The 27,905-nt window shown below is 42.5% G+C and overlaps 3 protein-coding genes and 1 pseudogene across 5 annotated transcripts; 3 read left to right on the forward strand and 1 right to left on the reverse strand.

Moving 5' to 3' along the window:
- The first annotated feature begins 401 nt into the window (after window positions 1-401).
- LOC106566199 (deoxyribonuclease gamma-like) lies at window positions 402-5,936 on the forward strand (annotated as a pseudogene).
- Window positions 5,937-6,648: 712 nt separating this feature from the next.
- Window positions 6,649-8,174, reverse strand: LOC106566187 (translation machinery-associated protein 7). The gene is made up of 4 exons (XM_014134060.2): window positions 8,017-8,174; window positions 7,496-7,551; window positions 7,259-7,346; window positions 6,649-6,845 (listed from the first exon to the last, which is right to left on the reverse strand). The coding sequence occupies exons 1-4, from the start codon at window positions 8,030-8,032 to the stop codon at window positions 6,811-6,813; spliced, it is 195 nt and encodes a 64-aa protein (XP_013989535.1). The 5' UTR covers window positions 8,033-8,174; the 3' UTR covers window positions 6,649-6,810.
- LOC106566185 (mitochondrial potassium channel) lies at window positions 8,132-10,454 on the forward strand. 3 transcript variants are annotated; one of them, XM_014134058.2, is made up of 4 exons: window positions 8,132-8,221; window positions 8,581-8,982; window positions 9,136-9,300; window positions 9,400-10,454. In XM_014134058.2, the coding sequence occupies exons 2-4, from the start codon at window positions 8,641-8,643 to the stop codon at window positions 10,210-10,212; spliced, it is 1,320 nt and encodes a 439-aa protein (XP_013989533.2). In that variant the 5' UTR covers window positions 8,132-8,221; window positions 8,581-8,640; the 3' UTR covers window positions 10,213-10,454. The 3 variants fall into 3 exon arrangements, with proteins under 3 accessions (XP_013989533.2, XP_013989534.2, XP_045547917.1); XM_014134059.2 differs by having other exon boundaries at window positions 8,133-8,221; window positions 8,558-8,982; XM_045691961.1 differs by lacking the exon at window positions 8,132-8,221 and having other exon boundaries at window positions 8,236-8,982.
- Window positions 10,455-10,827: 373 nt separating this feature from the next.
- LOC100380341 (MCM2 minichromosome maintenance deficient 2, mitotin (S. cerevisiae)) lies at window positions 10,828-25,996 on the forward strand. Its single transcript, NM_001173626.1, is given in 16 exon segments — window positions 10,828-10,881; window positions 11,774-11,964; window positions 12,773-12,936; window positions 17,563-17,690; window positions 17,786-17,924; window positions 18,126-18,345; window positions 18,926-19,133; window positions 19,668-19,802; window positions 20,077-20,268; window positions 21,272-21,365; window positions 21,616-21,866; window positions 22,108-22,347; window positions 22,509-22,751; window positions 24,092-24,274; window positions 24,552-24,707; window positions 25,338-25,996. Coding segments are annotated over 16 exon segments (2,661 nt in total). The 5' UTR covers window positions 10,828-10,875; the 3' UTR covers window positions 25,449-25,996.
- Window positions 25,997-27,905: the final 1,909 nt, after the last annotated feature.

The following is a 27,905-nucleotide window of genomic DNA, read 5'->3' on the forward strand; positions in this document are numbered from 1 at the left end:
ACATCTGGTTTATTAGAAGCAATACATCTGGTTTATTAGAAGCAATACATCTGGTTTATTAGAAGCAATACATCTGGTTTATTAGAAGCAATACATCTGGTTTATTAGAAGCAATACATCTGGTTTATTAGAAGCAATTACTCCGCAATGCAGAGTGCCTGGATACAGCCCTTTGCTGTGGTATATTTGCCATGTACCACAAACCCCCTAGGTGACTTATTGCTATTATAAACTGGTTACCAACGTAATTAGAGCAGTAAAAATAAATGCTTTGTCATACCAGTGATATACGGTCTGATATATCGCGGCTGTCTGCCAATCAGCATTCAGGGTTGGAACCACCCAGTTTATAATATGTGTTAAATCCTTTTGGCAGGGCCAATAAGAAGCATCCTTACACCATGGTGGAGAGTTCCAGACTGGGGCGCGACACCTACAAGGAACAGTTTGTCTTCCTCTACAGGTACTGACACAATGTGTTGTTAGACAACTTAATCAGATTTCACTTACATTGAGGCTTATCTAATTTGGGGGGGTTTACACAAAGATCTCAATTTTTCCACACACTATAATGAGGGATCCTGTTTTCTGCTAACAATGCCTGCAGTACCGCGGTCGGCCTTAACTTCCATGGCTTCAATGAGAGGAGGCAGACGTTTTGAGCAGGCTAATGTCCTGTTCACATGCTAGTTGGAACTCAGAATTTTCAGAGTTGCTAACTGGTTGAAATCGGCACGTGTATAGCTACAACCAGCACGTGAACAAGGCCTAAGATTGAACTATTTGACAATCATTCCGTGCAACTGAAATTAGGTATTTCCTCATTTTCCAGAGATAATCTACTGTGGCAATTTATTCTACACATAATATTCATATAAAGCTTGAGTTGGTGAGTATAGTTCAGTACAGGAAAGTAGAGTATAGTTCAGTACAGGAAAGTAGAGTATAGTTCAGTACAGTAGATTATAGTTCAGTACAGTAGATTATAGTTCAGTACAGTAGAGTATGGTTCAGTACAGGAAAGTAGAGTATAGTTCAGTACAGGAAAGTAGAGTATAGTTCAGTACAGTAGAGTATAGTTCAATACAGTAGAGTACAATTCGGTACAGGAAAGTAGAGTATGGTGCAGTACAGTAGAGTATAGTTCAGCACAGGAAAGTATAGTATAGTTCAGTAGAGTATAGTTCAGTACAGTAGAGTATAGTTCAGTAGAGTATAGTTCAGTACAGTAGAGTACAGTTCAGTACAGGAAAGTAGAGTATAGTTCAGTAGAGTATAGTTCAGTACAGGAAAGTAGAGTATAGTTCAGTACAAGAAAATAGAGTATAGTTCGGTACAGGAAAGTAGATTATAGTTCAGTACAGTAGAGTATAGTTCAGTGCAGGAAAGTAGAGTATAGTTCAGCAGAGTATAGTTTAGAATGGTAGAGTATAGTTCATAGAGTATAGTTCAGTACAGTAGAGTATAGTCCAGTACAGTATAGTCCAGTACAGGAAAGGAGAGTATAGTTCAGTACAGTAGAGTATAGTTCAGTACAGTAGACTATAGTTCAGTAGAGTATAGTTCAGCATAGTATAGTTCAGTACGGTAGAGTATAGTTCAGTACAGTAGAGTATAGTTCAGTACAGTAGAGTATAGTTCAGCACAGCAGAGTATAGTTCAGCAGAGTATAGTTTAGAATGGTAGAGTATAGTTCATAGAGTATAGTTCAGTACAGTAGAGTATAGCTCGGTACAGTAGAGTATAGTTCGGTACAGGAAAGTAGAGTATAGTTCAGTACAGTAGAGTATAGTTCAATACAGTAGAGTATAGTTCAGTACAGGAAAGTAGAGTATAGTTCAGTACAGTAGAGTATAGTTCAGTACAGTAGAGTATAGTTCAATACAGTAGAGTATAGTTCAGTACAGGAAAGTAGAGTATAGTTCAGCAGAGTATAGGTTAGAATGGTAGAGTATAGTTCATAGAGTATAGTTCAGTACAGTAGAGTATAGTTCAATACAGTAGAGTATAGTTCAGTACAGGAAAGCAGAGTATAGTTCAGTACAGTAGAGCATAGTTCAGTACAGTAGAGTATTGTTCGGTACTGAGTAAAGTTCAGCACAGTAGAGTATTGTCCAGTACTGAGTATAGTTCAGTACAGTATTGCTCAGTACTGAGTATTGTTCGGTAGAATAGAGTATTGTTCAGTAGAGTATAGTTCGGTGGAGTATAGTTCAGTACAGCAGAGTATAGTTCAGTACAGGAAAATAGAGTTTAGTTACATACTGTATAGTTCAGTAAAGTACTCAACTGAACTATACTGTACAGAACTATACTCTGCTATACTGAACTATACTCTGCTATACAGAACTATACTCTGCTATACAGAACTATACTCTACTTTCCTGTACTGTACTATACTCTACTGTACTGAACTATACTCTACTGAACAATATTCTACTGTACATAATTATAATCTGCTGTACAGAACTATACTCTGCTGTAGGCTACTGTACTGCACTGAACCACATACTCTATTGTACTGAACCATACTGTACTGTACTGAACCATACTCTACTGTACTGTACTGAACCATAACTCTACTGTATTTTACTGAACCATACTCTACTGTACTGTACTGAACTGTACTGAACCATACTCCACTTTACTGTACTGAACCATACTCTACTGTATTTTACTGAACCATACTGTACTGTACTGTACTGAACTGTACTGAACCATACTCCACTTTACTGTACTGAACCATACTCTACTGTATTGTACTGAACCGCATACTCTATTGTACTGAACCATACTGTACTGTACTGTACTGTACTGAACCATACTGTACTGAACCATACTGTACTGTACTGTACTGTACTGAACCATACTGTACTGTACCATACTGTACTGAACCATACTCTACTGTACTGTACCATACTGTACGGAACCATACTCTACTGTACTCTACTGAACCATACTGTACTGTACTGAACCATACTCTACTCTACTGAACCATACTCTACTCTACTGAACCATACTCTACTGTACTGAACCACACTCTACTGTACTGAACCATACTCTACTGTACTGTACTGAACCATACTGTACCGTATTGAACCATACTCTACTGTACTGAACCATACTCTACTGTACTGAACCACACTCTACTGTACTGTACTGAACCATACTCTACTGTACTGAACCACACTCTACTGTACTGTACTGAACCATACTCTACTACTGTACTGAACCATACTCTACTAAACCATACTCTACTGTACTGAACCACACTCTACTACTGTACTGAACCATACTCTACTGTACTGAACCATACTGTACCGTATTGAACCATACTCTACTGTACTGAACCATACTCTACTGTACTGTACTGAACCATACTCTACTGTACTGAACCATACTCTACTGTACTGTACTGTAACATACTGTACTGTACTGATCCATAGTGTGCTGTACTGTACTGAACCATACTGTACTGTACTGAACCATACTCTACTGTACTGAACCACACTCTACTGTACTGTACTGAACCATACTCTACTGTACTGAACCATACTCTACTCTACTCTACTGTACTGAACCATACTCTACTCAAGTTTACTGTACTTGAGTTTCTTATAATTCACTGGGTCTTTGTTCTTACAATAAATGTTTTGTATTAATTACCAGCCTTGCTATTTTCAATGTTGCTGATATTTAATTGGGTCAAGGTGTACAGAACGTAAACGCAGCTGTCTGGTATCTAACTTATTTCTGTGGGTTTTTAGTTGCAGGAAAGTTAACTTTCCTTTTTTAACTCTAACTTGCAGGTGCATGTTTAGGGATCCCGAGTGGCGCAGCGGTCTAAGGCACTGCATCTCAGTGCTTGAGGCGTCACTACAGACACCCTGGTTTGAATCCAGGCTGTATCACAACCGGCCGTGATTGGGAGTCACACAGGGTGGCGCACAATTGGCCCAGCATTGTCTGAGTTTGGCCAGTGTAGGCTGTCATTGTAAATAAGAATTTGTTCTTTTAACTGACTTGCCTGGTTAAATAAAGTCATCTCCAGTTATAAGTGTTTTAAGAATTACAGCCCTAACCTGCAACTGTCCATTAAGCTCTGACTGTTGGTTGCATTTGACCCAAGTAGGCTGGCTATTCAACTTGTTTCAGTTTAGGTATTGACTTCCTTTCTATGGAATCCTTGCTTGTTTGATCAACTACTAGTTCATGATGGTTTTACATGAATGTTGATTATTATTTTTATCCAGCAGCAGTCATGAAGGTTTCATCTTTCAATGTCCAGAAATTTGTGAAGGGCAAGATTTCAGACCCACAGAGCCTTGCTATCCTTGTTAAGGTATAGTATGATTGTATACCTGATCTTTCATTTTTATTTTATTTTTTATTTCGCCTTTATTTAACAAGGTAGGCCAGTTGAGAACAAGTTCTAATTTACAACTACGACCTGGTCAAGATAAAGCAAAGCAGTGCGACAAAAACAACAACAGAGTTACACATAAACAAATCATAAAAATCTTATAATCTCCTTTAAGAAAAATTTGGCAAAAAAAAACGTTTCTGAAGGATTTAAATTAGTCAAGTGATTTCTCTCAAGGTGGGTAATTTCATAGTAGTGATTTGAATGATCGTATCAGGGTGCAGTAGCCGGATGTTTTTCCAGACCATGAGACACTATAAATATATAAATAAGGCCCCCTGTCAGGTCAGGAAAACTCCTGGCCCTACATGATAATAATGATTCATTTACAAGTGTGTCATCTGATCTTGTGTTCTTGTCCAAATAGGTCCAATAAGAAGCAACAGTACACTCTGAAAATCAGCACTCGTCTGGGAAGACAGATACAAGGAGCAGTGTATGTTTCTGTACAGGTACAATTCAAACCCATGGTCAACCTTACCCTCATGAACCTCTATCTGATGTCATACATATTTTACATTGTGATCTGATTCAATGCTATTAAATGTGTTGCATTGTTTGTTCTGAAAAGGGATGATTGGGTGGACTTGGTCGGCGCCTGGCAACGAGTACAACCAGGCTGAAGATGTGGATGCCTTCGCCAGGGATCCGTACATTCTCCTCTTTAAAATGTCTCAACACTGGTAAGGAGCACAGGAGCACTGGAATTTAGCGTGATCCATCCATATGCCATTTGATTTAGCAAATCATATGAAAGTGAATGGTAAACAGACAGGTGGAGATTAAAGCAGAGAATAAAATTCCATCCATAAACAGATGTAATATTGACTTGTCATCTCTTCCTGGGTTTCTCAGCGCTAGAGGACTTGGTACTGAACCCAGTACACACCAAGCCTGAGGACTCAAAAGAAGGAGCTGGATGAGCTTTATGATGTCTTCCTGGAAGTGAAAAATAAATGGAAGACTGATGTAAGTTCTGAGCTAAGCCATTGACAGAGCTGGTTTAGAAAGAGGACCTACATATGAGCCTTTGACAAGTAAAATACAAAACCAGCCACATCTTGATTTCAAGATAACTCTATGTGTGAGAATAACATTGATTTATGAACAAACTGCTCTCATAAAAACACTATCCTCATTCTGGATGACAAGTAAATACATTTGTTGTGTAATGTTTCACTTGTACCAGAACTTTATGATCCTAGGTGACTTTAACGCAGACGGGTCCTACGTTTCTAACAAGGACATGAAAACATCTGCAGTGACACATGTCCACTGGATGATTAAAGATGACTGATACCACAGCAAACGAGAACACTTGACAGGTGGCTCACTGATTTATGAACATGTCTTAAAATGAACAATCACCTATGGAGATAACGTGCACATTTTTTTATTGTTAAAATGTCTTAAGGTATAATAAAACACATTTACTTGTGTAATATGACTGCTGACTTGTTCTGATCCACAGATTACATGCTTTACACCATCGTGCCAAACGATTCTACTTTCAGAAGGTATATGTGCTTTCTAAAGAAGATGGAAGTATGCACATTAGACAATACAAGCCAAGTTTAATCCTGGTAGATGGCTTGATTAACAATATTATAAACTATATGAAATTAAACACTTTAGTAGCCTACATTTACAATCTGTCTACACTAGAAATACATGTAAAAGGTGAACCCTCTGACTTACGTCTCCACATCTACCATGTTTTATCCGGCCCCTGAAGGTGAGTGAACATTACCCTGTTGAGGTACAGCTGAAAGGACTGACACCAACTAAATACAGTAAGCAGCATCATAGCGCTTTATTTTGAATCTCCCAAACTTTCCTCTTATGGAAAATCGTCAAAACGGGGTAAACAAGCAACATATTCTACACACATTCAAAAATCCAGTGTCGAAATATGAACAATAAAATGAATTGTAGATAAAACTAATTTTCTGGAACTGGGAAACAGAACCCTCTACATGGACAAAATTGGACTGTATGAAGAGAATTTAGGGAACTGAAGAGAGAACCTCAATGAGAGAAGCTGAATTTACAGATACAGGTGCTGAAGCTGCAGGTGGCCAAGCTTGGAAGAAGTGAAACTGTTTACATTTGACCATAATACTAGCCAGTTGTGCTGCACATCATGTTGGTATGTGTAGTGTAGTTACTGATCTAATGCTGATGTGTTTCCTGACCGTAGCTCAATGATTACAGAGGAGTGTAAATACAGCAGTAGTTACAAGACTTTATTAGTTCAGAACTTTTTCCTTTACAAGAACACATTGGATATTATTTTTTAAAAAGGGTCTTTGCATGTATTTTACAATGGACCCAAACAAGAAAAACAAATATGGGGGTTGGATTTGCCAGGGGCCTGCGATTCCAAATCACTTCTTTCCAGACTTCTTGATTCCTCCACCAGCTGAAAGAAAATGGAGAAGTTGAGAAAACCCATCTGAAATATGTATAACTTTTTCTAGAAAACTCATGTAGTGAGGCACTAATGTATAGACTCAAAGACATCTGTAGCAAGCAGAGTACATTGAATGGCAGGCAAGAATAGCCAAAAAGTTAAAACACTGCCACCTGGTGTTATGAGAATCAACAGACCTATTCTCCTCTGTGCTACATCGTTATCCTCTGCAGTATAAAACAGTTAAACACGGGCAAGGGTAAATAATACTCTATATATCTGGAGTCAGGGAATGGGTGGTTGGGTTGATTTGGGGGCAAATTGAAAGTCCACCCTTTAATTTATTTTGGGTATTGTTCGTTTTCTGATGAAACTGCTAGGAACCCTAATTAGATTCTTATTGTCAACAAAAACATTCTTACTCAAAGGTCCTTTTCCTGCTGCTTTCGTCTTCAATGCCTCCAAGGCTTTCTGGTCTTCTTTCTGCTTCTGTTTGAAGGCCATTTCATCCTGGATTTGACAAAGCAAATCTGCTCAGGATTACAATGGAAATGCACTGGTCCATATTTTAATGTATTCGAATGTTCAAAGATCCTGAGCGTTCCCTCGGGAATGATAAAGGCTACACACAACATTGTGCCAACACCACAATGACTTACATCATCCATCTCCTTTGTCGCTTTCTTGGCAGCTTTTAAAGGCTTCTTCTTACCACCTGTAAGACAAGAACATCTTATTGAATTAATATGAATCAATACCGCATATGAGCATCACACAAAGCCCAGAAGGTAGCATGCTACGTAAGTAGCTAAACTTGATTAAGACATGTGGGAGAAATGTACACATTACACAGCTAGCTATCCATCTAGCATAACTGTGATGCATGTATTAGCAAGCAGATGTAAGAACAATCAACAATATATAAACATCTATGGTACATACGAATGCCATCTCTGTAAATAGATTGAACGTTCAAGCCTAAGTAGCATGGCCATGTCTTTACTTTGGCATGGCTTGCCAGGCGCAAGCTATTCCAGCTACATTGCAATGCACGAGTTGCTAGTTAGCTAGACTTCACAGTCGTAGTCGAAACTTTTCTTCTATCTAGTAGCGGCAATATTAAGTTAAACCTGAAAATAAATATCAAACTTTATGTCAAAAATGTAAATGTGTATCTCACCTTCTCTTCCGGACATATTTCAGACTTTTCAATAAAACAACTGAGCTAGCGTGTTAGCAGTTGCTTACTAATCCGCGCTGTTAGGACCTTACTTCCGCTTTAAACCGGATGTAGGATTTTTGTGATGCGCCTGATCATAAATGCACCTTTCACTTTCTGTAGCCAGCTGATAATTTGCCGAACAATCAACACTTAAAGACAACCGGTACGTGATTATATATTTTTTTTAGGTAAAAAGAAAAATCAGAGAGATTAATAGCTACGAGTAGAACATGATGTTAATTTAGGTTTGGGTTGCAAGTTGTCAAACTGTCAGCTAGCTAGCTAGGTAGCTGTACTCGCTAGCCCGTTCTCTATGGTAATTGATTGGGGGTCTCAGCCACTGCATCATGGATAACATCCAAAATGGCCATAGATTTTCAATGAAATGCATAAACATCAGCATTGTAGAGGTCAAATGAGCAGTGCTAAAAAATATTCATGAACATTCATTGATACATCAAACCCCAACAGCCCACCCATATACTGTACTTTGATACAGGGTTTGACTGTACGGTTTTACAGGTGGCAGCTCCAATGTCTTCTGCTGTAGTGTCATAGTGAATATAACCGTCTGGCTTCTCAATGAGGTACAGAGGGAAACCGCTCATACCATGGTGCCATGGAATATCATGTCTCTACCGTTTCCACATCCCTTGGACGGTCAGAGGGACTGTGTATTCCAGCAGGAGCTACAGCACACAACAACAGAAACCACCACAGTCAAAAGATGACCGAGTAGACAAACCTGCTGTGCCTATTCAGGAGCATGCCATAGCTACAATACAGAATCTGACTGACTTGGGGAAGCAGTGGGGACAGAAGTCTATGAGCACTGCCTCAAACACAGTTAACTACTGGTGGGAGAGGTACGAGGAGTTTGTCGGCCTGAATGAAGTCAGATATGCCCAGTCTAAAGTTACAGAGGTAAGACAATATGCAAGCCAGGTGTATTGATGCATTTTTCACTGTATCTATCTTGTATCTATCTTACTATCTCTTCATTGAGTTTTCCATGACCTGGCCAGGAGAAAACCCTAGTTTGTCCTGGGACCCAGAGTTTGGCATGTTTTTCTTTAGGCAGAAAAGGCCTTCATGGTGGCCAGAGGGATGGTGCGTGAGGCCCATGGCAGCCTGGAGGTCCTACAGGTCCGGCTGAAGGAGGTGAGAGATCGACTGGATCGGGTCTCACGAGAGGAGGTCCATTACTTGGAGCTGGCCACGCTGGAGCACAAGTTGCTGCAGGTAACAACTGTCAACACAGAATAAAATGGAACATACACACATCTGTAGTGTTGCACTCTATTTAAAGAAGCAAACATTCTCACAATGTCTTGACCATAGGAGGAACGTCGAATGCGAACAGCCTACGAAAACGCAGAGGGGGCTGAAAGGGAGAAGTTTGCCTTATTCTCAGCGGGTGTACGTGAGAGCCACGAGAAAGAACGGACGCGGACGGAGCGTACCAAGAACTGGTCTGTGATAGGCTCTGTACTCGGTGCCTTCATAGGGGTCATGGGTTCTACCTATGTCAACAGGGTACGCCTACAGGAGCTGAAGACTTTACTACTAGAGGCCCAGAAAGGACCAGTCAACTTACAGGAGGCTATCAAAGTCCAGGCCAGTATACATAAGACACAACAAGAGGAGCTGAGAGGCCTTATAGACACCCTGAGGGCGACACTACAGCATAGAGCAGCTCAGGCTGAGAAAGATGTGAAGAAGCCAATGGCAGGTCCTGTTCCAGTTCCAGAACCCATCGTGGTTCCACCTCCACTCCAACCCTCTCCAAGTGCCTCTGAGACAGTTCTAAAAGAGATATTGCTCTATAGCCAGAAGGCACAGGTTCTTATAGAAGGTGTCCAGCCCCAGCTTGGGCAGCTAGACCAGGGTGTTGGGACGGTTCAATCGGAACTCAAGGACGTGAAGAATTTAATTGAGACGTATCATAGAGAAGAGAAGCCACCTGTAGTGATAAGTCAACAAGATTCACAGATGTTTGTATGTGAAACAGAGAGTGTTATGCAAGGACTTGACCAGACGGAGAAAAGACTTGAGGCTCAGATAAACCAGACTACCATGTACAACACTGTTCTGGCTTATGTTGCGCTTGCTTTCACTGTACCTGCACTGTATATTCTCTTTAGAGGTGTTTGACTAATGTTATGTACTGTAAAATAGTGTTATTAATCTAACCAGGTCCATCTTGATTTACAATGAAATAATTACAAATTAATATTTTGATTTTCTGTTCATGTCTTTTATACAGGGAAAATGAACCATGCACTGATGTGAAATCAATGACTGTATGAGAGTACTATAATTATGTTTAAATGTAATACATTATCAAATATGTTGAATTACACTACTCAATCTATTAAAATGTAATATGTCAAATATTTTATGTTTTGAATGTAGATTTGTTCTATAAATTAATCTGAAATAAATTGTCACTCCAAGAAAAAAAAGGAACATAAAACCTGTATTTCACACAAAAACATGGTCAAGTGTTACAGCGTTGCCCAATTTATTTATCGGTTGGTCCTATGACGGAAGTTATACAAGCGGTATCCCCGACCACCCGGCTTGCTGAGCGAACCAAAACGAGTGCATCCCAAAAAAATTTCTCTCCATAGGACTGACCAATCACAGAACCATCAATTAGCGCCGACCAATCATAATACTGAGTTTGGTTTTCAACGTTACATATTCATAAGATTTCGCGCGCTTTCCATACCACGTGAAGATTTCGCGCGAAAAGTCAGTGGTCAGACAAAAGACAGTTGAGTGGAAGCAGCGGAGACAAGCGAGCAATACACAATGGCGGTGAGTGATTATTATAGAAAATAGTTTTATATTCATATTTGCATGCTGTTTATTAGTTCACAGGTGGCTGTTTATCGCCTGTGATTGGTTAGCTAGCCTTGCTCGTGTTCTCTTTTGGCTCTTTAGTAAAAACAAGAGAGGAAGACATGTCAGGAAGCAGATTAGCTAGCTACGTTGTGTTGCCCACGAATCTTAGTTAGCTTTGTTACTTGCCAATTTAACAAGGCAAGTCAGTTAATAAAAACAAATTCTTACAATGAAGGCCTCACCCGGCTGACGCTGAGCCGATTGTGCGTCGCCCTATGGGACTCCCGATCACGGCCGGTTGTGATACAACCCGGGATCAAACCAGGGTCTGTAGTTACGCCTCTAAGTACTAGAGATGGCAGTGCCTTAGACCGCTCATAACTAGATGTCAAGTTAACTAACACTTAGTTAGAGATCAACGTGATAGAAAGTACATGTAATAATAGTTTATACGTTTTTATTGGCCATGTTAAAGTTATACACAACGTTGAATGTAGAATTGTATTGTGCGCTAGCTATAACGTTAGCTAGTTTGATTGCCAGGTTGTCAGCCATCAGTCGGCGAAACGAGCACTACATTGTCACCATCATAGTTAGCTAGCTAACTAGAGATACCCTGGTAACTAACTTGAAAAGTAAATGTTTCATTTTATATAGCTCATGTTCGCTAACTAATTTAACGTTAGTTCTTTGTTTACCACGTTACAGTACTTTCTGCGAGTTCAACATATTTAGGGAATTCCGCATTGGAACATCTTGTTACAATAACATTGTTATGCTATAAGTCATCACGTAAATAACTAGCCAAGTTTAGCTAATCGATTTTTTAAATTAACAAGGCTCTGTGTATTCTCCTCTTTGTCAGGATTCATCTGAGTCATATCACATGGTGACCAGCCCCAGCCATGGTTCCAGACGGGGAGACCTGACCTCCAGCCCGGGGAGAGACTTGCCTCCATTCGAGGACGAGTCAGAGGGGCTCCTGGGTGATGGTCCTCTGCCTGGGGAGGAGGAGGAGGGAGATGGGGAAGAACTGATCGGAGATGCGATGGAGAGGTGAGCAAGGGGAGGTGTTAAACTAGCTAGGTTAAAGTCTTACTGTGTTTTCATCTCCCTTGTACTGCTGTGTAACATGATTGCAATAAAAAAATAAAAAAGTATTTGATACATTACATTTACATTTTTTTAGTCATTTAGCAGACGCTCTTATCCAGAGCGACTTACAGTAGTGAGTGCAGACATTTCAGACATTTCTTCTTTTTATTATTTTTATTATTTATTTTTATAAATTATTTTGTACTGGCCCCCCATGGGAATTGAACCCACAACCCTGGCGTTGCACACACCATGCTGGCATTGCAAACACCATGCTCTACCAACTGAGCCACAGTTTTAGGGATTCAATCATGGACACTCTTACTGACAGTTGTGGCTGCTTTGCGTGATGTATTGTTGTCTCTACCTTATTGCCCTTTGTGCTGTTGTCTGTGCCCAATAATGTTTGTACCATGTTTTGTGCTGCTACCATGTTGTGTTGCTACGATGCTGTGTTATGTGTTGCTGCTTTGCTATGTTGTCTCTCATCGTGATTTGTGTTTTGTCATATATATTTTATTTATTTTAATCCCAGCCTCTGTCCCCGCTTGAGGCCTTTTGGTAGACCGTCATTGTAAATAAGAATTTGTTCTTAACCGACTTGCCTCGTTAAATAAAATACATTCATTCAAAGTCGAATTGATCCTTGTCGTTTACCTCATCCTGACTTAAGACGTAGTTCTTAACATAGTGTTCTGGTTGCTTTTATATTATCAAAGCATTTTCGTGTTCACCACACTGATGCCATCTTTCCCCCCCCCCCATACAGGGACTACCGAGCCATCCCTGAGCTGGACAGGTATGAGGAGGAGGGTCTGGATCTTGATGAGGAGCTGTCGGAGCTGTCTCCAGGAGCCAGGGCAGCAGCTGAGGACGCCATGAGGAGGAGAGACAGGGAGCAGGGAGGCAGGCTGAGGAGAGGACTACTGTATGGTGAGGATGTTATATATTATATACATGAGGAGGGGAGGCAGGCTGAGGAGAGGACTACTGTATGGTGAGGATGTTATATATTATATACGAGGAGGAGAGGCAGGCTGAGGAGAGGACTACTGTATGGTGAGGATGTTATATATTATATACATGAGATTCAGGGAGGCAGGCTGAGGAGAGGACTACTGTATGGTGAGGATGTTATATATTATATACATGAGGAGGAGAGGCAGGCTGAGGAGAGGACTACTGTATGGTGAGGATGTTATATATTATATACATGAGGAGGAGAGGCAGGCTGAGGAGAGGACTACTGTATGGTGAGGATGTTATATATTATATACATGAGGAGGAGAGGCAGGCTGAGGAGAGGACTACTGTATGGTGAGGATGTTATATATTATATACATGAGATTCAGGAGAGACAGGCTGAGGAGAGGACTACTGTATGGTGAGGATGTTATATATTATATACATGAGGAGGAGAGACAGGCTGAGGAGAGGACTACTGTATGGTGAGGATGTTATATATTATATACATGAGGAGGAGAGGCAGGCTGAGGAGAGGACTACTGTATGGTGAGGATGTTATATATTATATACAGAGGAGGAGAGGCAGGCTGAGGAGAGGACTACTGTATGGTGAGGATGTTATATATTATATACATGAGATTCAGGGAGGCAGGCTGAGGAGAGGACTACTGTATGGTGAGGATGTTATATATTATATACATGAGGAGGGGAGGCAGGCTGAGGAGAGGACTACTGTATGGTGAGGATGTTATATATTATATACATGAGATTCAGGGAGGCAGGCTGAGGAGAGGACTACTGTATGGTGAGGATGTTATATATTATATACATGAGGAGGAGAGACAGGCTGAGGAGAGGACTACTGTATGGTGAGGATGTTATATATTATATACATGAGGAGGAGAGGCAGGCTGAGGAGAGGACTACTGTATGGTGAGGATGTTATATATTATATACATGAGGAGGAGAGGCAGGCTGAGGAGAGGACTACTGTATGGTGAGGATGTTATATATTATATACATGAGGAGGAGAGGCAGGCTGAGGAGAGGACTACTGTATGGTGAGGATGTTATATATTATATACATGAGATTCAGGGAGGCAGGCTGAGGAGAGGACTACTGTATGGTGAGGATGTTATATATTATATACATGAGGAGGAGAGACAGGCTGAGGAGAGGACTACTGTATGGTGAGGATGTTATATATTATATACATGAGGAGGAGAGGCAGGCTGAGGAGAGGACTACTGTATGGTGAGGATGTTATATATTATATACATGAGGAGGAGAGGCAGGCTGAGGAGAGGACTACTGTATGGTGAGGATGTTATATATTATATACATGAGGAGGAGAGGCAGGCTGAGGAGAGGACTACTGTATGGTGAGGATGTTATATATTATATACATGAGGAGGAGAGGCAGGCTGAGGAGAGGACTACTGTATGGTGAGGATGTTATATATTATATACATGAGGAGGGGAGGCAGGCTGAGGAGAGGACTACTGTATGGTGAGGATGTTATATATTATATACATGAGATTCAGGGAGGCAGGCTGAGGAGAGGACTACTGTATGGTGAGGATGTTATATATTATATACATGAGGAGGGGAGGCAGGCTGAGGAGAGGACTACTGTATGGTGAGGATGTTATATATTATATACATGAGGAGGGGAGGCAGGCTGAGGAGAGGACTACTGTATGGTGAGGATGTTATATATTATATACATGAGGAGGGGAGGCAGGCTGAGGAGAGGACTACTGTATGGTGAGGATGTTATATATTATATACATGAGGAGGAGAGGCAGGCTGAGGAGAGGACTACTGTATGGTGAGGATGTTATATATTATATACATGAGGAGGAGAGGCAGGCTGAGGAGAGGACTACTGTATGGTGAGGATGTTATATATTATATACATGAGGAGGAGAGGCAGGCTGAGGAGAGGACTACTGTATGGTGAGGATGTTATATATTATATACATGAGGAGGGGAGGCAGGCTGAGGAGAGGACTACTGTATGGTGAGGATGTTATATATTATATACATGAGATTCAGGGAGGCAGGCTGAGGAGAGGACTACTGTATGGTGAGGATGTTATATATTATATACATGAGGAGGAGAGACAGGCTGAGGAGAGGACTACTGTATGGTGAGGATGTTATATATTATATACATGAGGAGGGGAGGCAGGCTGAGGAGAGGACTACTGTATGGTGAGGATGTTATATATTATATACATGAGGAGGGGAGGCAGGCTGAGGAGAGGACTACTGTATGGTGAGGATGTTATATATTATATACATGAGGAGGAGAGGCAGGCTGAGGAGAGGACTACTGTATGGTGAGGATGTTATATATTATATACATGAGGAGGAGAGGCAGGCTGAGGAGAGGACTACTGTATGGTGAGGATGTTATATATTATATACATGAGGAGGAGAGGCAGGCTGAGGAGAGGACTACTGTATGGTGAGGATGTTATATATTATATACATGAGATTCAGGGAGGCAGGCTGAGGAGAGGACTACTGTATGGTGAGGATGTTATATATTATATACATGAGGAGGAGAGGCAGGCTGAGGAGAGGACTACTGTATGGTGAGGATGTTATATATTATATACATGAGGAGGAGAGGCAGGCTGAGGAGAGGACTACTGTATGGTGAGGATGTTATATATTATATACATGAGGAGGAGAGGCAGGCTGAGGAGAGGACTACTGTATGGTGAGGATGTTATATATTATATACATGAGATTCAGGGAGGCAGGCTGAGGAGAGGACTACTGTATGGTGAGGATGTTATATATTATATACATGAGGAGGAGAGACAGGCTGAGGAGAGGACTACTGTATGGTGAGGATGTTATATATTATATACATGAGGAGGAGAGACAGGCTGAGGAGAGGACTACTGTATGGTGAGGATGTTATATATTATATACATGAGGAGGAGAGACAGGCTGAGGAGAGGACTACTGTATGGTGAGGATGTTATATATTATATACATGAGGAGGAGAGGCAGGCTGAGGAGAGGACTACTGTATGGTGAGGATGTTATATATTATATACATGAGATTCAGGGAGGCAGGCTGAGGAGAGGACTACTGTATGGTGAGGATGTTATATATTATATACATGAGGAGGAGAGACAGGCTGAGGAGAGGACTACTGTATGGTGAGGATGTTATATATTATATACATGAGATTCAGGGAGGCAGGCTGAGGAGAGGACTACTGTATGGTGAGGATGTTATATATTATATACATGAGGAGGAGAGACAGGCTGAGGAGAGGACTACTGTATGGTGAGGATGTTATATATTATATACATGAGGAGGAGAGGCAGGCTGAGGAGAGGACTACTGTATGGTGAGGATGTTATATATTATATACATGAGGAGGAGAGGACTACTGTATGGTGAGGATGTTATATATTATATACATGAGGAGGAGAGGCAGGCTGAGGAGAGGACTACTGTATGGTGAGGATGTTATATATTATATACATGAGATTCAGGGAGGCAGGCTGAGGAGAGGACTACTGTATGGTGAGGATGTTATATATTATATACATGAGGAGGGGAGGCAGGCTGAGGAGAGGACTACTGTATGGTGAGGATGTTATATATTATATACATGAGATTCAGGGAGACAGGCTGAGGAGAGGACTACTGTATGGTGAGGATGTTATATATTATATACATGAGATTCAGGGAGGCAGGCTGAGGAGAGGACTACTGTATGGTGAGGATGTTATATATTATATACATGAGATTCAGGGAGGCAGGCTGAGGAGAGGACTACTGTATGGTGAGGATGTTATATATTATATACATGAGGAGGGGAGGCAGGCTGAGGAGAGGACTACTGTATGGTGAGGATGTTATATATTATATACATGAGGAGGAGAGGCAGGCTGAGGAGAGGACTACTGTATGGTGAGGATGTTATATATTATATACATGAGATTCAGGGAGGCAGGCTGAGGAGAGGACTACTGTATGGTGAGGATGTTATATATTATATACATGAGATTCAGGGAGGCAGGCTGAGGAGAGGACTACTGTATGGTGAGGATGTTATATATTATATACGAGGAGGAGAGGCAGGCTGAGGAGAGGACTACTGTATGGTGAGGATGTTATATATTATATACATGAGATTCAGGGACAAGGAGGGTAGGCTGAGGAAATTAGGATGTGTGTGTGTATATATCTATCTTGAGGGGGAGAACTCACTAGAGGACTGTCCTATGGGGTATATATTCCATACTCTCTGATCATGGCAAAGGCCCAGAGAGCTGAATATACTGTAGGCCCTTTAAGACCTGTAAGTTTGGCCTGTAGCCTTTTGTCTTTGAAAATACTGCATTAGGCCTATATACTATATCATAATCTTACGCCGTTGTGGAATGTATGAAGTAACTCCAAACCTTGCTGCATCAACGACTTCCACTAATCGTTCACCTTTTTTTCCCAAACCCTTTCTGTTCATCATAACAGTGAGGATGAGAATTATCCTAAGCTTGCCGCATCAATGAACTCCTCCTACTAATTTCTACTCAATTCTCTTCCTCCAAACAGACAGTGAGGATGAGGATGAGCGCCCGGCCCGGAGGCGTCGCCTGGCTGAGCGTGCTGCAGATGGGTCCGGGGCGGAGGGAGAGGATGATGAGATGATTGAGAGCATTGAGAACCTGGAGGACATGAAGGTAAGAATAACAACTTTTTTTTTTTTTAATCTGTTTTAGTTTTTCACACTTTTTAAAATGTCTTTCTTTATTTCCCTGTGATTGGTTGGTTGTAGGGTCACTCAGTCAGGGAGTGGGTGGTCATGGCCGCTCCTCGTCTGGAGATATACCACCGTTTTAAGAACTTCCTGCGCACCCACGTGGATGAGAACGGGCACAATGTGTTCAAGGAGAAGATCACCGACATGTGTAAAGGTATTCAATAAAAGTACTAGATTAATCTGTCTGAAACTTCTCACAGAGAACAAGGACAGACTGGTGAGCTATCAGGATGTAGCAGCCAGGGAGCTGGCCTACTTCCTGCCTGAAGCACCTACTGAAATGCTGAAGAAAATTTTATTTTTTATTTTTATAATGTATGTAAATAACCAATGATGATGTATTTAAAACTTCCAGAGAACAAGGAGAGTCTGGTGGTGAACTACGAGGACCTAGCAGCCAGGGAACATGTCCTGGCCTACTTCCTGCCAGAGGCGCCTACTGAGATGCTGAAGATATTTGACGAGGCAGCCAAGGAAGTAGTCCTGGCCATGTACCCCAAATACGACCGCATCGCTCACGAGATCCACGTCAGGATCTGCAACCTGCCCCTCGTCGAAGAGCTGAGATCCCTCCGGTAAATACTGATAGGAAATGATCACGTGTCTTCCGTGATTTTAAAAGTAGACTCAATGATACAAAGTAGGCATTAGTAGATGGGGGGGGGGGACTTTTTCGACAACGAAGACTGAGGGCAATCATCTCGTCTACAGTTGTTACAGAGCTATTATTTAACCCTGCTGGTCATCTATGAAAGTGCTCTTCAAGGATGATTGAAATCTGGCCTTATTGGCCATGTTCTGTTATAATCTCCACCCGGCACAGCCAGAAGAGGACTGGTCCCCCCTCATAGCCTGGTTCCTCTCTAGGTTTCTTCCTAGGTTCCGGCCTTTCTAGGGAGTTTTTCCGAGCCACTGTGCTTCTACATCTGCATTGCTTGCTCTTTGGGGTTTTAGTGGTGGGTTTCTGTACAAGCACTTTGTGACATCAGCTGATGTAAAAAAAAAAGGGCTTTATAAATGTGATTTGAGGTAGAATATTAGAGGGGGGGTGCTCACAAATGCAGCCTCTTGCACCACTCCCTCTATAGGACTAATAGGATTGATTTGCCTCTTTCCAAAACATGATCCTTTGTTTTTCCCTCTTGTCCTCTCTAGACAACTCCACCTGAACCAGTTGATCCGTACCAGTGGAGTGGTGACCTGCTGTACAGGGGTTCTACCTCAGCTGGGCATGGTCAAGTACAACTGTAACAAGTGTAACTTCATCCTGGGGCCCTTCTTCCAGTCCCAGAACCAGGAAGTGAAGCCAGGCTCTTGCCCCGAGTGCCAGTCCTTCGGCCCTTTTGACATCAATATGGAGTTGGTGAGTCCAGTCGACCAAAAAATATGCTCTAAGGTAGTGGACCAATAGCAATACAGAATCTAGGTGAGTGAACCAATAGAGAATCTAATGAGATTAAAACGAGGAAGTGAAGCTGAGTGCCAGTCGACCAATCAGGCTCTTGACACACGTATGACCCTGGTGACATGATTTCCATCATTTAATAAATACAGGAAGGAAAAGTGGAATAACACTTAAAAAAACAAACAAAAATATATATATATATATTAGAGAATGTTCATAGGGGTTTGTGTGTACTGTAAGTGGTCTGTCCAGAAGAGGTCTACAGGGCAGTACAGCAAGGATGTTAAAATATGTAGCTGCTATTTTAGATGGAACTCAACATGTCAGCTGTGTGTTCTCCCAAATGTCTAATAAATGAGTCTTTATAAACCAAGGTTGAAGCAAAGCAGATACACTGGTTTGTATGTAAAATCACAGAGAATAAAAAATAATTTCTAAATAATGGGCCATTTAGTTTATTTATATATATCTTTTTTTTTTTTTTTTCCACAGACTGTGTACCAGAACTACCAGCGAATCACCATTCAGGAGAGCCCTGGGAAGATCGCCGCTGGCCGCCTCCCACGCTCCAAAGATGCCATCCTGTTGGCCGACCTGGTGGACCAATGCAAACCTGGAGACGAAATAGTGAGTCTGACTCCTAACAGAACTAACTTTCTTTTTTTGTCGTTCTCAACAGCGTAGGGTACAGTGACATTACCTGAGGACTCCATTATAACATATGGTTTCATAGGTAGATGCACCATGTTGTTTGACCCCATTTTGAACATTCATGTGTTTGTTCATACTAGTAAAAAATACCAAAGCAACTCTTTATATCTGGGGCAAAAGTTTAAAAACTTTTTCATCTTTTTCTATAATATTTTCCCAAAAGTAACATTGTAACTTTTTTTCCCTCCAGGAACTGACTGGCATCTACAACAACAACTATGACGGCTCTCTGAACATGGCCAACGGCTTCCCAGTGTTCGCTACGGTCATCATGGCCAATCATATCGCTCTGAGAGACAACAAAGTGGCCGTGGCCGAGCTCACCGACGAGGACATCAAGGCCATCGTGGCGCTGTCTAAGGACGAGCGCATCGGGGAGAGGGTGAGTTAGGAGGACCCTGCTGAGAGAGAGAGAGAGAGAGAGAGATTTTTGTGTGTATGTGGACACCCCTTCAAATTTGTGGATTCGGCTATTTCAGACCCTGCTGGTGTGATGTGGTGAAGCGTGATTCATCACTCCAGAGAACGTTTCCACTGCTCCAGAGTCCAATGGAGGTGAGCTTTACACCACTCCAGCCGATGCTTGGCATTGCACATGGTGATCTTAGGCTTGTGTGTGGCTGCTCGTCCATGGAAACCCATTTCATGAAGCTCCAGACGAACAGTTAATGTGCTGACGTTGCTTCCAGAGGTGGTTTGGAAGTCGGTAGTGAGTGCTGCAACTGAGGACAGACTACGCTCTTCAGCACTCGGCAGTCCTGTTCTGTGAGCTTGTGTTGCCTACCACTACGTGGCTGAGCCGTTGTTGCTCCTTGACTTTTCCACAGCTCTAGCAGGACAGAAATGTTATGAACTGACTTGTTGGAAAGGTGGCATCCTATGACGGTGCCACGTTGAAAGTCACTGAGCCCTTCAGTAAGTCTATTCTACTGCTTGTCTATGGAGATTGCATGGCTGTGTGCTCTATTTTATACCCCTGTCAGCAACGGATGTGGCTGAAATAGCCAAATCCACTAATTTGAAGGGGTGTCCACATACCTTTGTGTGTGTGTGTATGTATGTGTGAGAGTACGCAATTTTCGGCGACCACTTTTGGCTCGTGGGTGCTACTTTCAGAACTATTGGCTAGAAGGTAAACTAAAGTACTGGTGAAGCTCTTTGTCTTGCAGCTCAATGTGTAAAGTAAATGTTGCTTGTCAATACCCGTAGCTAGAAGGGCTTTTAGGAACTCCTATCTAGTCGTTCCTCCTATCATTAATATACCCTATTCATCCCCTGGTCTGTCTCCTGGTCTGTCTCCTGGTCTGTCTCCTGGTCTGTCTCCTGGTCTGTCTCCTGGTCTGTCTCCTGGTCTGTCTCCTGGTCTGTCTCCTGTCTGTCTGCAGATCTTCGCCAGTATCGGCCCCTCCATCTACGGCCACGAGGACATCAAGAGAGGCCTGGCTCTGGCGCTGTTTGGTGGAGAGCCTAAGAATCCAGGTTTGTGGACAATAGAAAAGGCTATTCCTACATACCAATTCTATACCCTTTTCCCTGAAGTGTGCGCCACTCCTATGCTTTAAAACAAAAACAAAAAAATCCCTGTGGGGGAAGTGCACAAGTGTACACTTCAGGGGAAAGGAATGGAGGATTTGGGAGCCGAGTTTTGATTACACAACCTGATTTTTTAAGAAATATAACACAACATTATTTAAAACCATCCACTGACTGGTCCATGCTCTCTTCTAAGGTGGGAAGCACAAGGTACGTGGGGACCTTAACGTGCTCCTGTGCGGTGACCCCGGTACGGCCAAGTCTCAGTTCTTGAAGTACGTGGAGAAGGTGGCCAGCAGAGCGGTGTTCACCACCGGCCAGGGAGCCTCCGCTGTGGGCCTGACCGCCTACGTACAGAGACACCCGGTGACCAGGGAGTGGACCCTGGAGGCTGGAGCCCTGGTGTTGGCGGACAGAGGAGTCTGTCTCATTGATGAGTTTGATAAGGTGAGGGGGGGGATTGTTTTTATACCCATCTGCCGACGCCTTAATAACCGTTTGTGTTTTTCGTGGGGTGTAGCTTGTGATATTCACATCTCATGAGTAAGGCCTGGCGTCTCTTCTGATTGGTAACTTCTAATTGGGGCCATGAGATTTCCCTGAACATGTGACCTGACCAGGTAAAACTCTTGGCCCCACTCAAGTTGTGGGAAACAGTATGGGGCTTAAAACAATCGCTCCTGTCCAGATGAACGATGCAGACAGGACCAGTATCCACGAGGCCATGGAACAACAGAGCATCTCCATCTCCAAGGCTGGCATCGTCACCTCGCTCCAGGCACGCTGTACTGTCATCGCTGCTGCCAACCCTATCGGTGGTCGTTATGATCCGTCTCTGACCTTCTCTGAGAACGTGGATCTGACCGAGCCCATCGTGTCTCGTTTTGACGTCCTGTGTGTGGTCAGAGATACTGTGGACCCGGTGCAGGTAAAGCTGCCTATCAACTAGCTTCCAAATGCTAACTTCCTTCATACATTTTTCATATTTTGTAATATTGGTACAAACTGGATTGTAATATAACTACTGTTGCTTAATTGATACTCTACAAAAACCCTGAAAACTCGACATCTCTCTTTTTACTACAACAGGATGAGATGCTGGCTCGTTTCGTGGTGGGCAGCCACATCAAGCATCACCCCAGCAACAAGGAAGCTGGGATGGCTGGCTTGGAGGAAGTGGTTCTGCCCAACACCACAGACGTACCTCCTATCCCCCAGGAGCTGCTGAGGAAATACATCATGTACTCCAAGGAAAGGGTCCGGCCCAAACTCAACCAGATGGACCAGGATAAGGTGGCTCACATCTACAGCGACCTGCGCAAAGAGTCCATGGTCAGTCTGTGACGAGTCTATTGCCTCAATTACAAAAGTCTTGCTAACTTGTTAGCTATTGGCTATTCAGAACAAACGTGTGAGAAGAAAAAAATAATCTGGAAATCAAGGTTTGAATCCTGTGTACCACAATCCTGTTAGCCATGTGAGTTTAGATCCCAGAACCAAGAGAACCGGTTTGATGGGACTCGTGCGGCAGACCTGAAACAGCCGTAATGCGAATTGGAATGTCTTGACTTAGTCTTAACCCCGGAATCAATAATAATCAATAGCTTTGTCTCCTTCCTGTCTGCTGTAAAGGGACTGGCAGCATCCTAGCTCATTATATTGGGAGTGCTGTAGTATCAATAGTGAGTCACAGCTACATATCTTCTCTAGGCGACAGATTTTTTTTATTTGGTTCTGATCACATCCCTGTTAGTTTAACGTCTTGTGTGTGTGTGTAATTAAATCCATATTGTTACGGAGTAGGAGACAGGCAGGCTCCCCGTCACATCGAGTGTATCCGCGTGGTTTATGATTAGTAATAGATCTATGTATTCCTCTCTAGGAGACAGGCAGCATCCCCATCACATCGAGTGTATCCGCGTGGTTTATGATTAGTAATAGATCTATGTATTCCTCTCTAGGAGACAGGCAGCATCCCCATCACATCGAGTGTATCCGCGTGATTTATGATTAGTAATAGATCTATGTATTCCTCTCTAGGAGACAGGCAGCATCCCCATCACATCGAGTGTATCCGCGTGGTTTATGATTAGTAATAGATCTATGTATTCCTCTCTAGGAGACAGGCAGGCTCCCCATCACATCGAGTGTATCCGCGTGGTTTATGATTAGTAATAGATCTATGTATTCCTCTCTAGGAGACAGGCAGCATCCCCATCACATCGAGTGTATCCGCGTGGTTTATGATTAGTAATAGATCTATGTATTCCTCTCTAGGAGACAGGCAGCATCCCCATCACATCGAGTGTATCCGCGTGGTTTATGATTAGTAATAGATCTATGTATTCCTCTCTAGGAGACAGGCAGCATCCCCATCACATCGAGTGTATCCGCGTGGTTTATGATTAGTAATAGATCTATGTATTCCTCTCTAGGAGACAGGCAGCATCCCCATCACATCGAGTGTATCCGCGTGGTTTATGATTAGTAATAGATCTATGTATTCCTCTCTAGGAGACAGGCAGCATCCCCGTCACATCGAGTGTATCCGCGTGGTTTATGATTAGTAATAGATCTATGTATTCCTCTCTAGGAGACAGGCAGCATCCCCATCACATCGAGTGTATCCGCGTGGTTTATGATTAGTAATAGATCTATGTATTCCTCTCTAGGCGACAGGCAGCATCCCCATCACAGTGCGTCACATCGAGTCGATGATCCGCATGGCTGAGGCCCACGCCAGGATGCACCTCCGAGACTACGTCGTGGAGGATGACGTCAACATGGCCATCAGAGTCATGCTGGAGAGCTTCATCGACACTCAGAAGTTCAGCGTCATGAGGAGCATGAGGAAGGTAAGCACAGGAACGGACTCCTCGACCTTAGGGGCCTGAGTCCTCGACCTTAGGGGCCAGGGGCCTCGACCTTAGGGGCCTGGGTCCTCGACTAAAGTTCACTTTCAATGGATATGAATTGGTGTCCGGGAAACCAGTCCTAGCAGGAGGCTTGCTAGTCACTTCCTCTAGTGACATCCTGAAACCAACCCCAGTCTGCTTGCTCCCCTGTTAACTGGTTTTCAGACAAGACAACTGGCTGCTGTTTTATTCTTCTCCCTCTTCCTCTTCTCTCTAGACGTTTGCCCGTTACCTGGCGTTCAGACGAGACAACAATGAGTTGCTGCTGTTCATCCTGAAGCAGCTGGTGTCGGAGCAGGTGGCGTATCAGAGGAACCGTTACGGAGCACAGCAGGACACCATCGAGATCCCAGAGAAAGACCTGGTGGACAAGGTAACGAGCTGCTTATCATGGTGTTGTCTTCCTCGGTAATGTACTACACCAAGCTGCTAATCATGGTGTTGTCTTCCTCGGTAATGTACTACACCAAGCTGCTAATCATGGTGTTGTCTTCCTCGGTAATGTACTACACCAAGCTGCTAATCATGGTGTTGTCTTCCTCGGTAATGTACTACACCAAGCTGCTAATCATGGTGTTGTCTTCCTCGGTAATGTACTACACCAAGCTGCTAATCATGGTGTTGTCTTCCTCGGTAATGTACTACACCAAGCTGCTAATCATGGTGTTGTCTTCCTCGGTAATGTACTACACCAAGCTGCTAATCATGGTGTTGTCTTCCTCGGTAATGTACTACACCAAGCTGCTAATCATGGTGTTGTCTTCCTCGGTAATGTACTACACCAAGCTGCTAATCATGGTGCCATCTCAATAGTCTGATGGCTTCGTCTCCTCTCCCTCGTCTGTTGTCTAGCGAGATGCTAACCGTTGGCATAATGTCAACTTGATTCATCTCTGTATCTATTTCTATTCTTCCCCTGGGGGGGGGGAATATCTTGTTACATTTTGTTGTCAACACTGCTGTAGTTTCTGAATTGTTCTGTTTGTGTTCTCTCCTTCCCCAGGCCAGACAGATCAGCATCCACAACCTGTCAGCGTTCTATGACAGCGAGGCGTTCCGATCCAACAAGTTCTCTCACGACACGAAGAAGAAGTTCATCCTGCAGCAGTTCTAAATCTGTTGCCGGGTAAAAAAACAACAACAAAAAGACTGTTCTAAATTCACCCTTTTCCATATGTAGTGTACTACTTTTGAATAGGGTCCATAGAGGTGTGATTTTTGGACGCAGCCTGTCTGGATGTGTAAATAGTTGTAAATGTTCTTCACCCTGTTGTTGGCTAAAAGAAGAATCCTATTATAAACTAAATGGCCCAATTGTAATGTTACAATATTGTATCTGTTAATGTGCAAGTTTTGTGAACCACTATACCTTTATTCCAAACTACTTTCTACTTTTACATCTTGGAACATAGCTTGTGTGTTTTTCTAACGGCCTTTTTGACATTTAACTGTAAGCTGTATTAATGTTTTGAAAGTTATTATTATAAAAAATGTTTTAGATAGTCTAGCCTGAAATCAGATTATCTTCCTGACACTGAAATATGGTGTAATATTATTTCCTTCTGGACCAATGACTTTCTGATGATCTTTATGATTTCCTGTTCTGGTCTGTGACAAGAGTTCTGGGATAATGTTTTGATAATAAATTACATTTTTGTAGAAGCATGTCATCACCCTGAATGTACTGAAGACATGGTTACCGAGTGGCGCAGTGGCGCACTGCATCCCAGCGCCGGAGGCGTCACTACAGACGCCACTATCACTGGGCTGTATCACAACCGGCCGTGATCAGGAGTTTCATAGCGCGGCGGACAATTGGCCCGGCGTCGTCCGGGTCAGGGCAGGGTTCGGTCGGGGTAGGCTGTCATTGTAAAATAAGAATTTGTTCTTAACTGACTTGCCTAGTTAAATTAAACAATAAATAAATGTAGATCCTTTGTTTAAACGGCGTCACCTGCCGCCACTGCAAGGCATCGACATCTGTAGGTGTGGTGGTGCGTTATCTGTAATGTTAAGGAAGTCGCACGTTTTTGATCGTCTTGAGTTCGATTACGTCATGCTAAACCGCAGATCATACTATTGACCAAGGGCCCGTTTCCGATTTAGGCAATTACACTTCTCAGTACTTGGTATTCTGTCTTTACCTTTTATGAAGGTGAGTAATGGGCTTTGCATTACGCACGCTGAATACATGTAATTCAACCGCTTGAAAACTCTCCCACTTGCTTACCAACAGATTTTCGCTTGGGTGTTTTCAATAGGGTTTTCAGTACATTTTATCTTACTGATGCAAATTTTGTTGACAGACTAAAATACATTGAGAGAACGGGTTCAGAAAATAGGGATCAATTAAAGAAATATATTTTAATATATGCATATTCATCTCTGTTTCAACACCAATTTGATAGATATAAAAAATACACCATCTTGTCTATTTAGACACGTGGGGGGAAAGTATGTATGAATTATAACTGGTTCGGAGAGCGTTTACGAACAAAATATATTGAATCAAAAATAGTGGTTTGACTCATTTGATAATTGCCACATTCAGTTCTATAACCCATGGTAATAGAATTTAAATTCCTCTATTGCCTACTCTAACCAGAACTGTGACGACGGCCAATTCGGGTTCGAACTGTTAGGCCTTGGTCTGCGCTCTGTTACGTAACATTTTAATTGACTATTCCCATTTTGCAGGGGGTGGAGCAGCACCCTTAACACCTCTAATAGCCGTGGGATGTAGAGGTGTATCTGTAGGCCACACCTACATTTCTTAAATCTCCACCCCGAACGAATAGCAGGTGATTTAGCATGCTATTCTCATGCATAAGTTCAAGGTCAAAATACTCAGAAGTGCATAAAAAGAGATCAACGTTCCATTTACTTATGCTTAACTCTGTTTGACCTCTACCACCATGTCACCTGTGCAACCAGAGGTGACAACTCGAGATGTCCTTTTACTCCACACACACACACAAAGGTGTCAAGGTCCTCCATCGCTATCTCTTTGGCAAATCAGACCATAACTCTGTCCTCCTGCTTCCTTCTTACAAGCAAAAACTTAAACAGGAAGTAGTAGTGACACGCTCAATACGGAAACTGGTCCGATTTGAAGCGAATGCTAAGCTACAGAACTGTTTCACTGGCACAGATTGGTCGGAAGTTGACATACACCTTAGCCAAATACATTTAAACTCAGTTTTTCACAATTCCTGACATTTAATCCTAGTAAAAATGCCCTGTCTTAGGTCAGTTAGGATCACCACTTTATTTTAAGAATGTGAAATGTCAGAATAATAGTAGAGTGATTTATTTCAACTTTTATTTCTTTCATCACATTCCCAGTGGATCAGAAGTTTACATACACTCAATTAGTATTTGCCTTTAAATTGTTTAACTTGGGTCAAATGTTTCAGGTAGCCTTCCACAAGCTTCCCACAATAAGTTGGGTGAAGTTTGGCCCATTCCTCCTGACAGCTGGTGTAACTGAGTCAAGTTTGTAGGCCTCCTTGCTCGCACACGCTTTTTCAGTTCTGCCCACAAATTTTCTATAGGATTGAGGTCAGGGCTT

The sequence above is a fragment of the Salmo salar genome, chromosome ssa12 (assembly GCF_905237065.1).
Source record: "Salmo salar chromosome ssa12, Ssal_v3.1, whole genome shotgun sequence".
NCBI classification, from domain to species: Eukaryota; Metazoa; Chordata; class Actinopteri; order Salmoniformes; family Salmonidae; genus Salmo; species Salmo salar.

Bases quoted from the DNA above. Each gene is read 5' to 3' on its own strand.
- LOC106566185 (XM_014134058.2), top strand. From the start codon at position 8,641: ATGAGGTACAGAGGGAAACCGCTCATACCATGGTGCCATGGAATATCA. The intron at 8,983-9,135 runs GTAAGACAATAT...GTTTTTCTTTAG, and splicing joins CCCAGTCTAAAGTTACAGAG to GCAGAAAAGGCCTTCATGGT. The intron at 9,301-9,399 runs GTAACAACTGTC...TCTTGACCATAG, and splicing joins TGGAGCACAAGTTGCTGCAG to GAGGAACGTCGAATGCGAAC.
- LOC106566187 (XM_014134060.2), bottom strand. The intron at 7,347-7,495 runs GTAAGTCATTGT...TGTCAAATCCAG, and splicing joins CGACAAAGGAGATGGATGAT to GATGAAATGGCCTTCAAACA. The intron at 6,846-7,258 runs GTAAGAATGTTT...ATTTTCTTTCAG, and splicing joins AGCAGGAAAAGGACCTTTGA to CTGGTGGAGGAATCAAGAAG.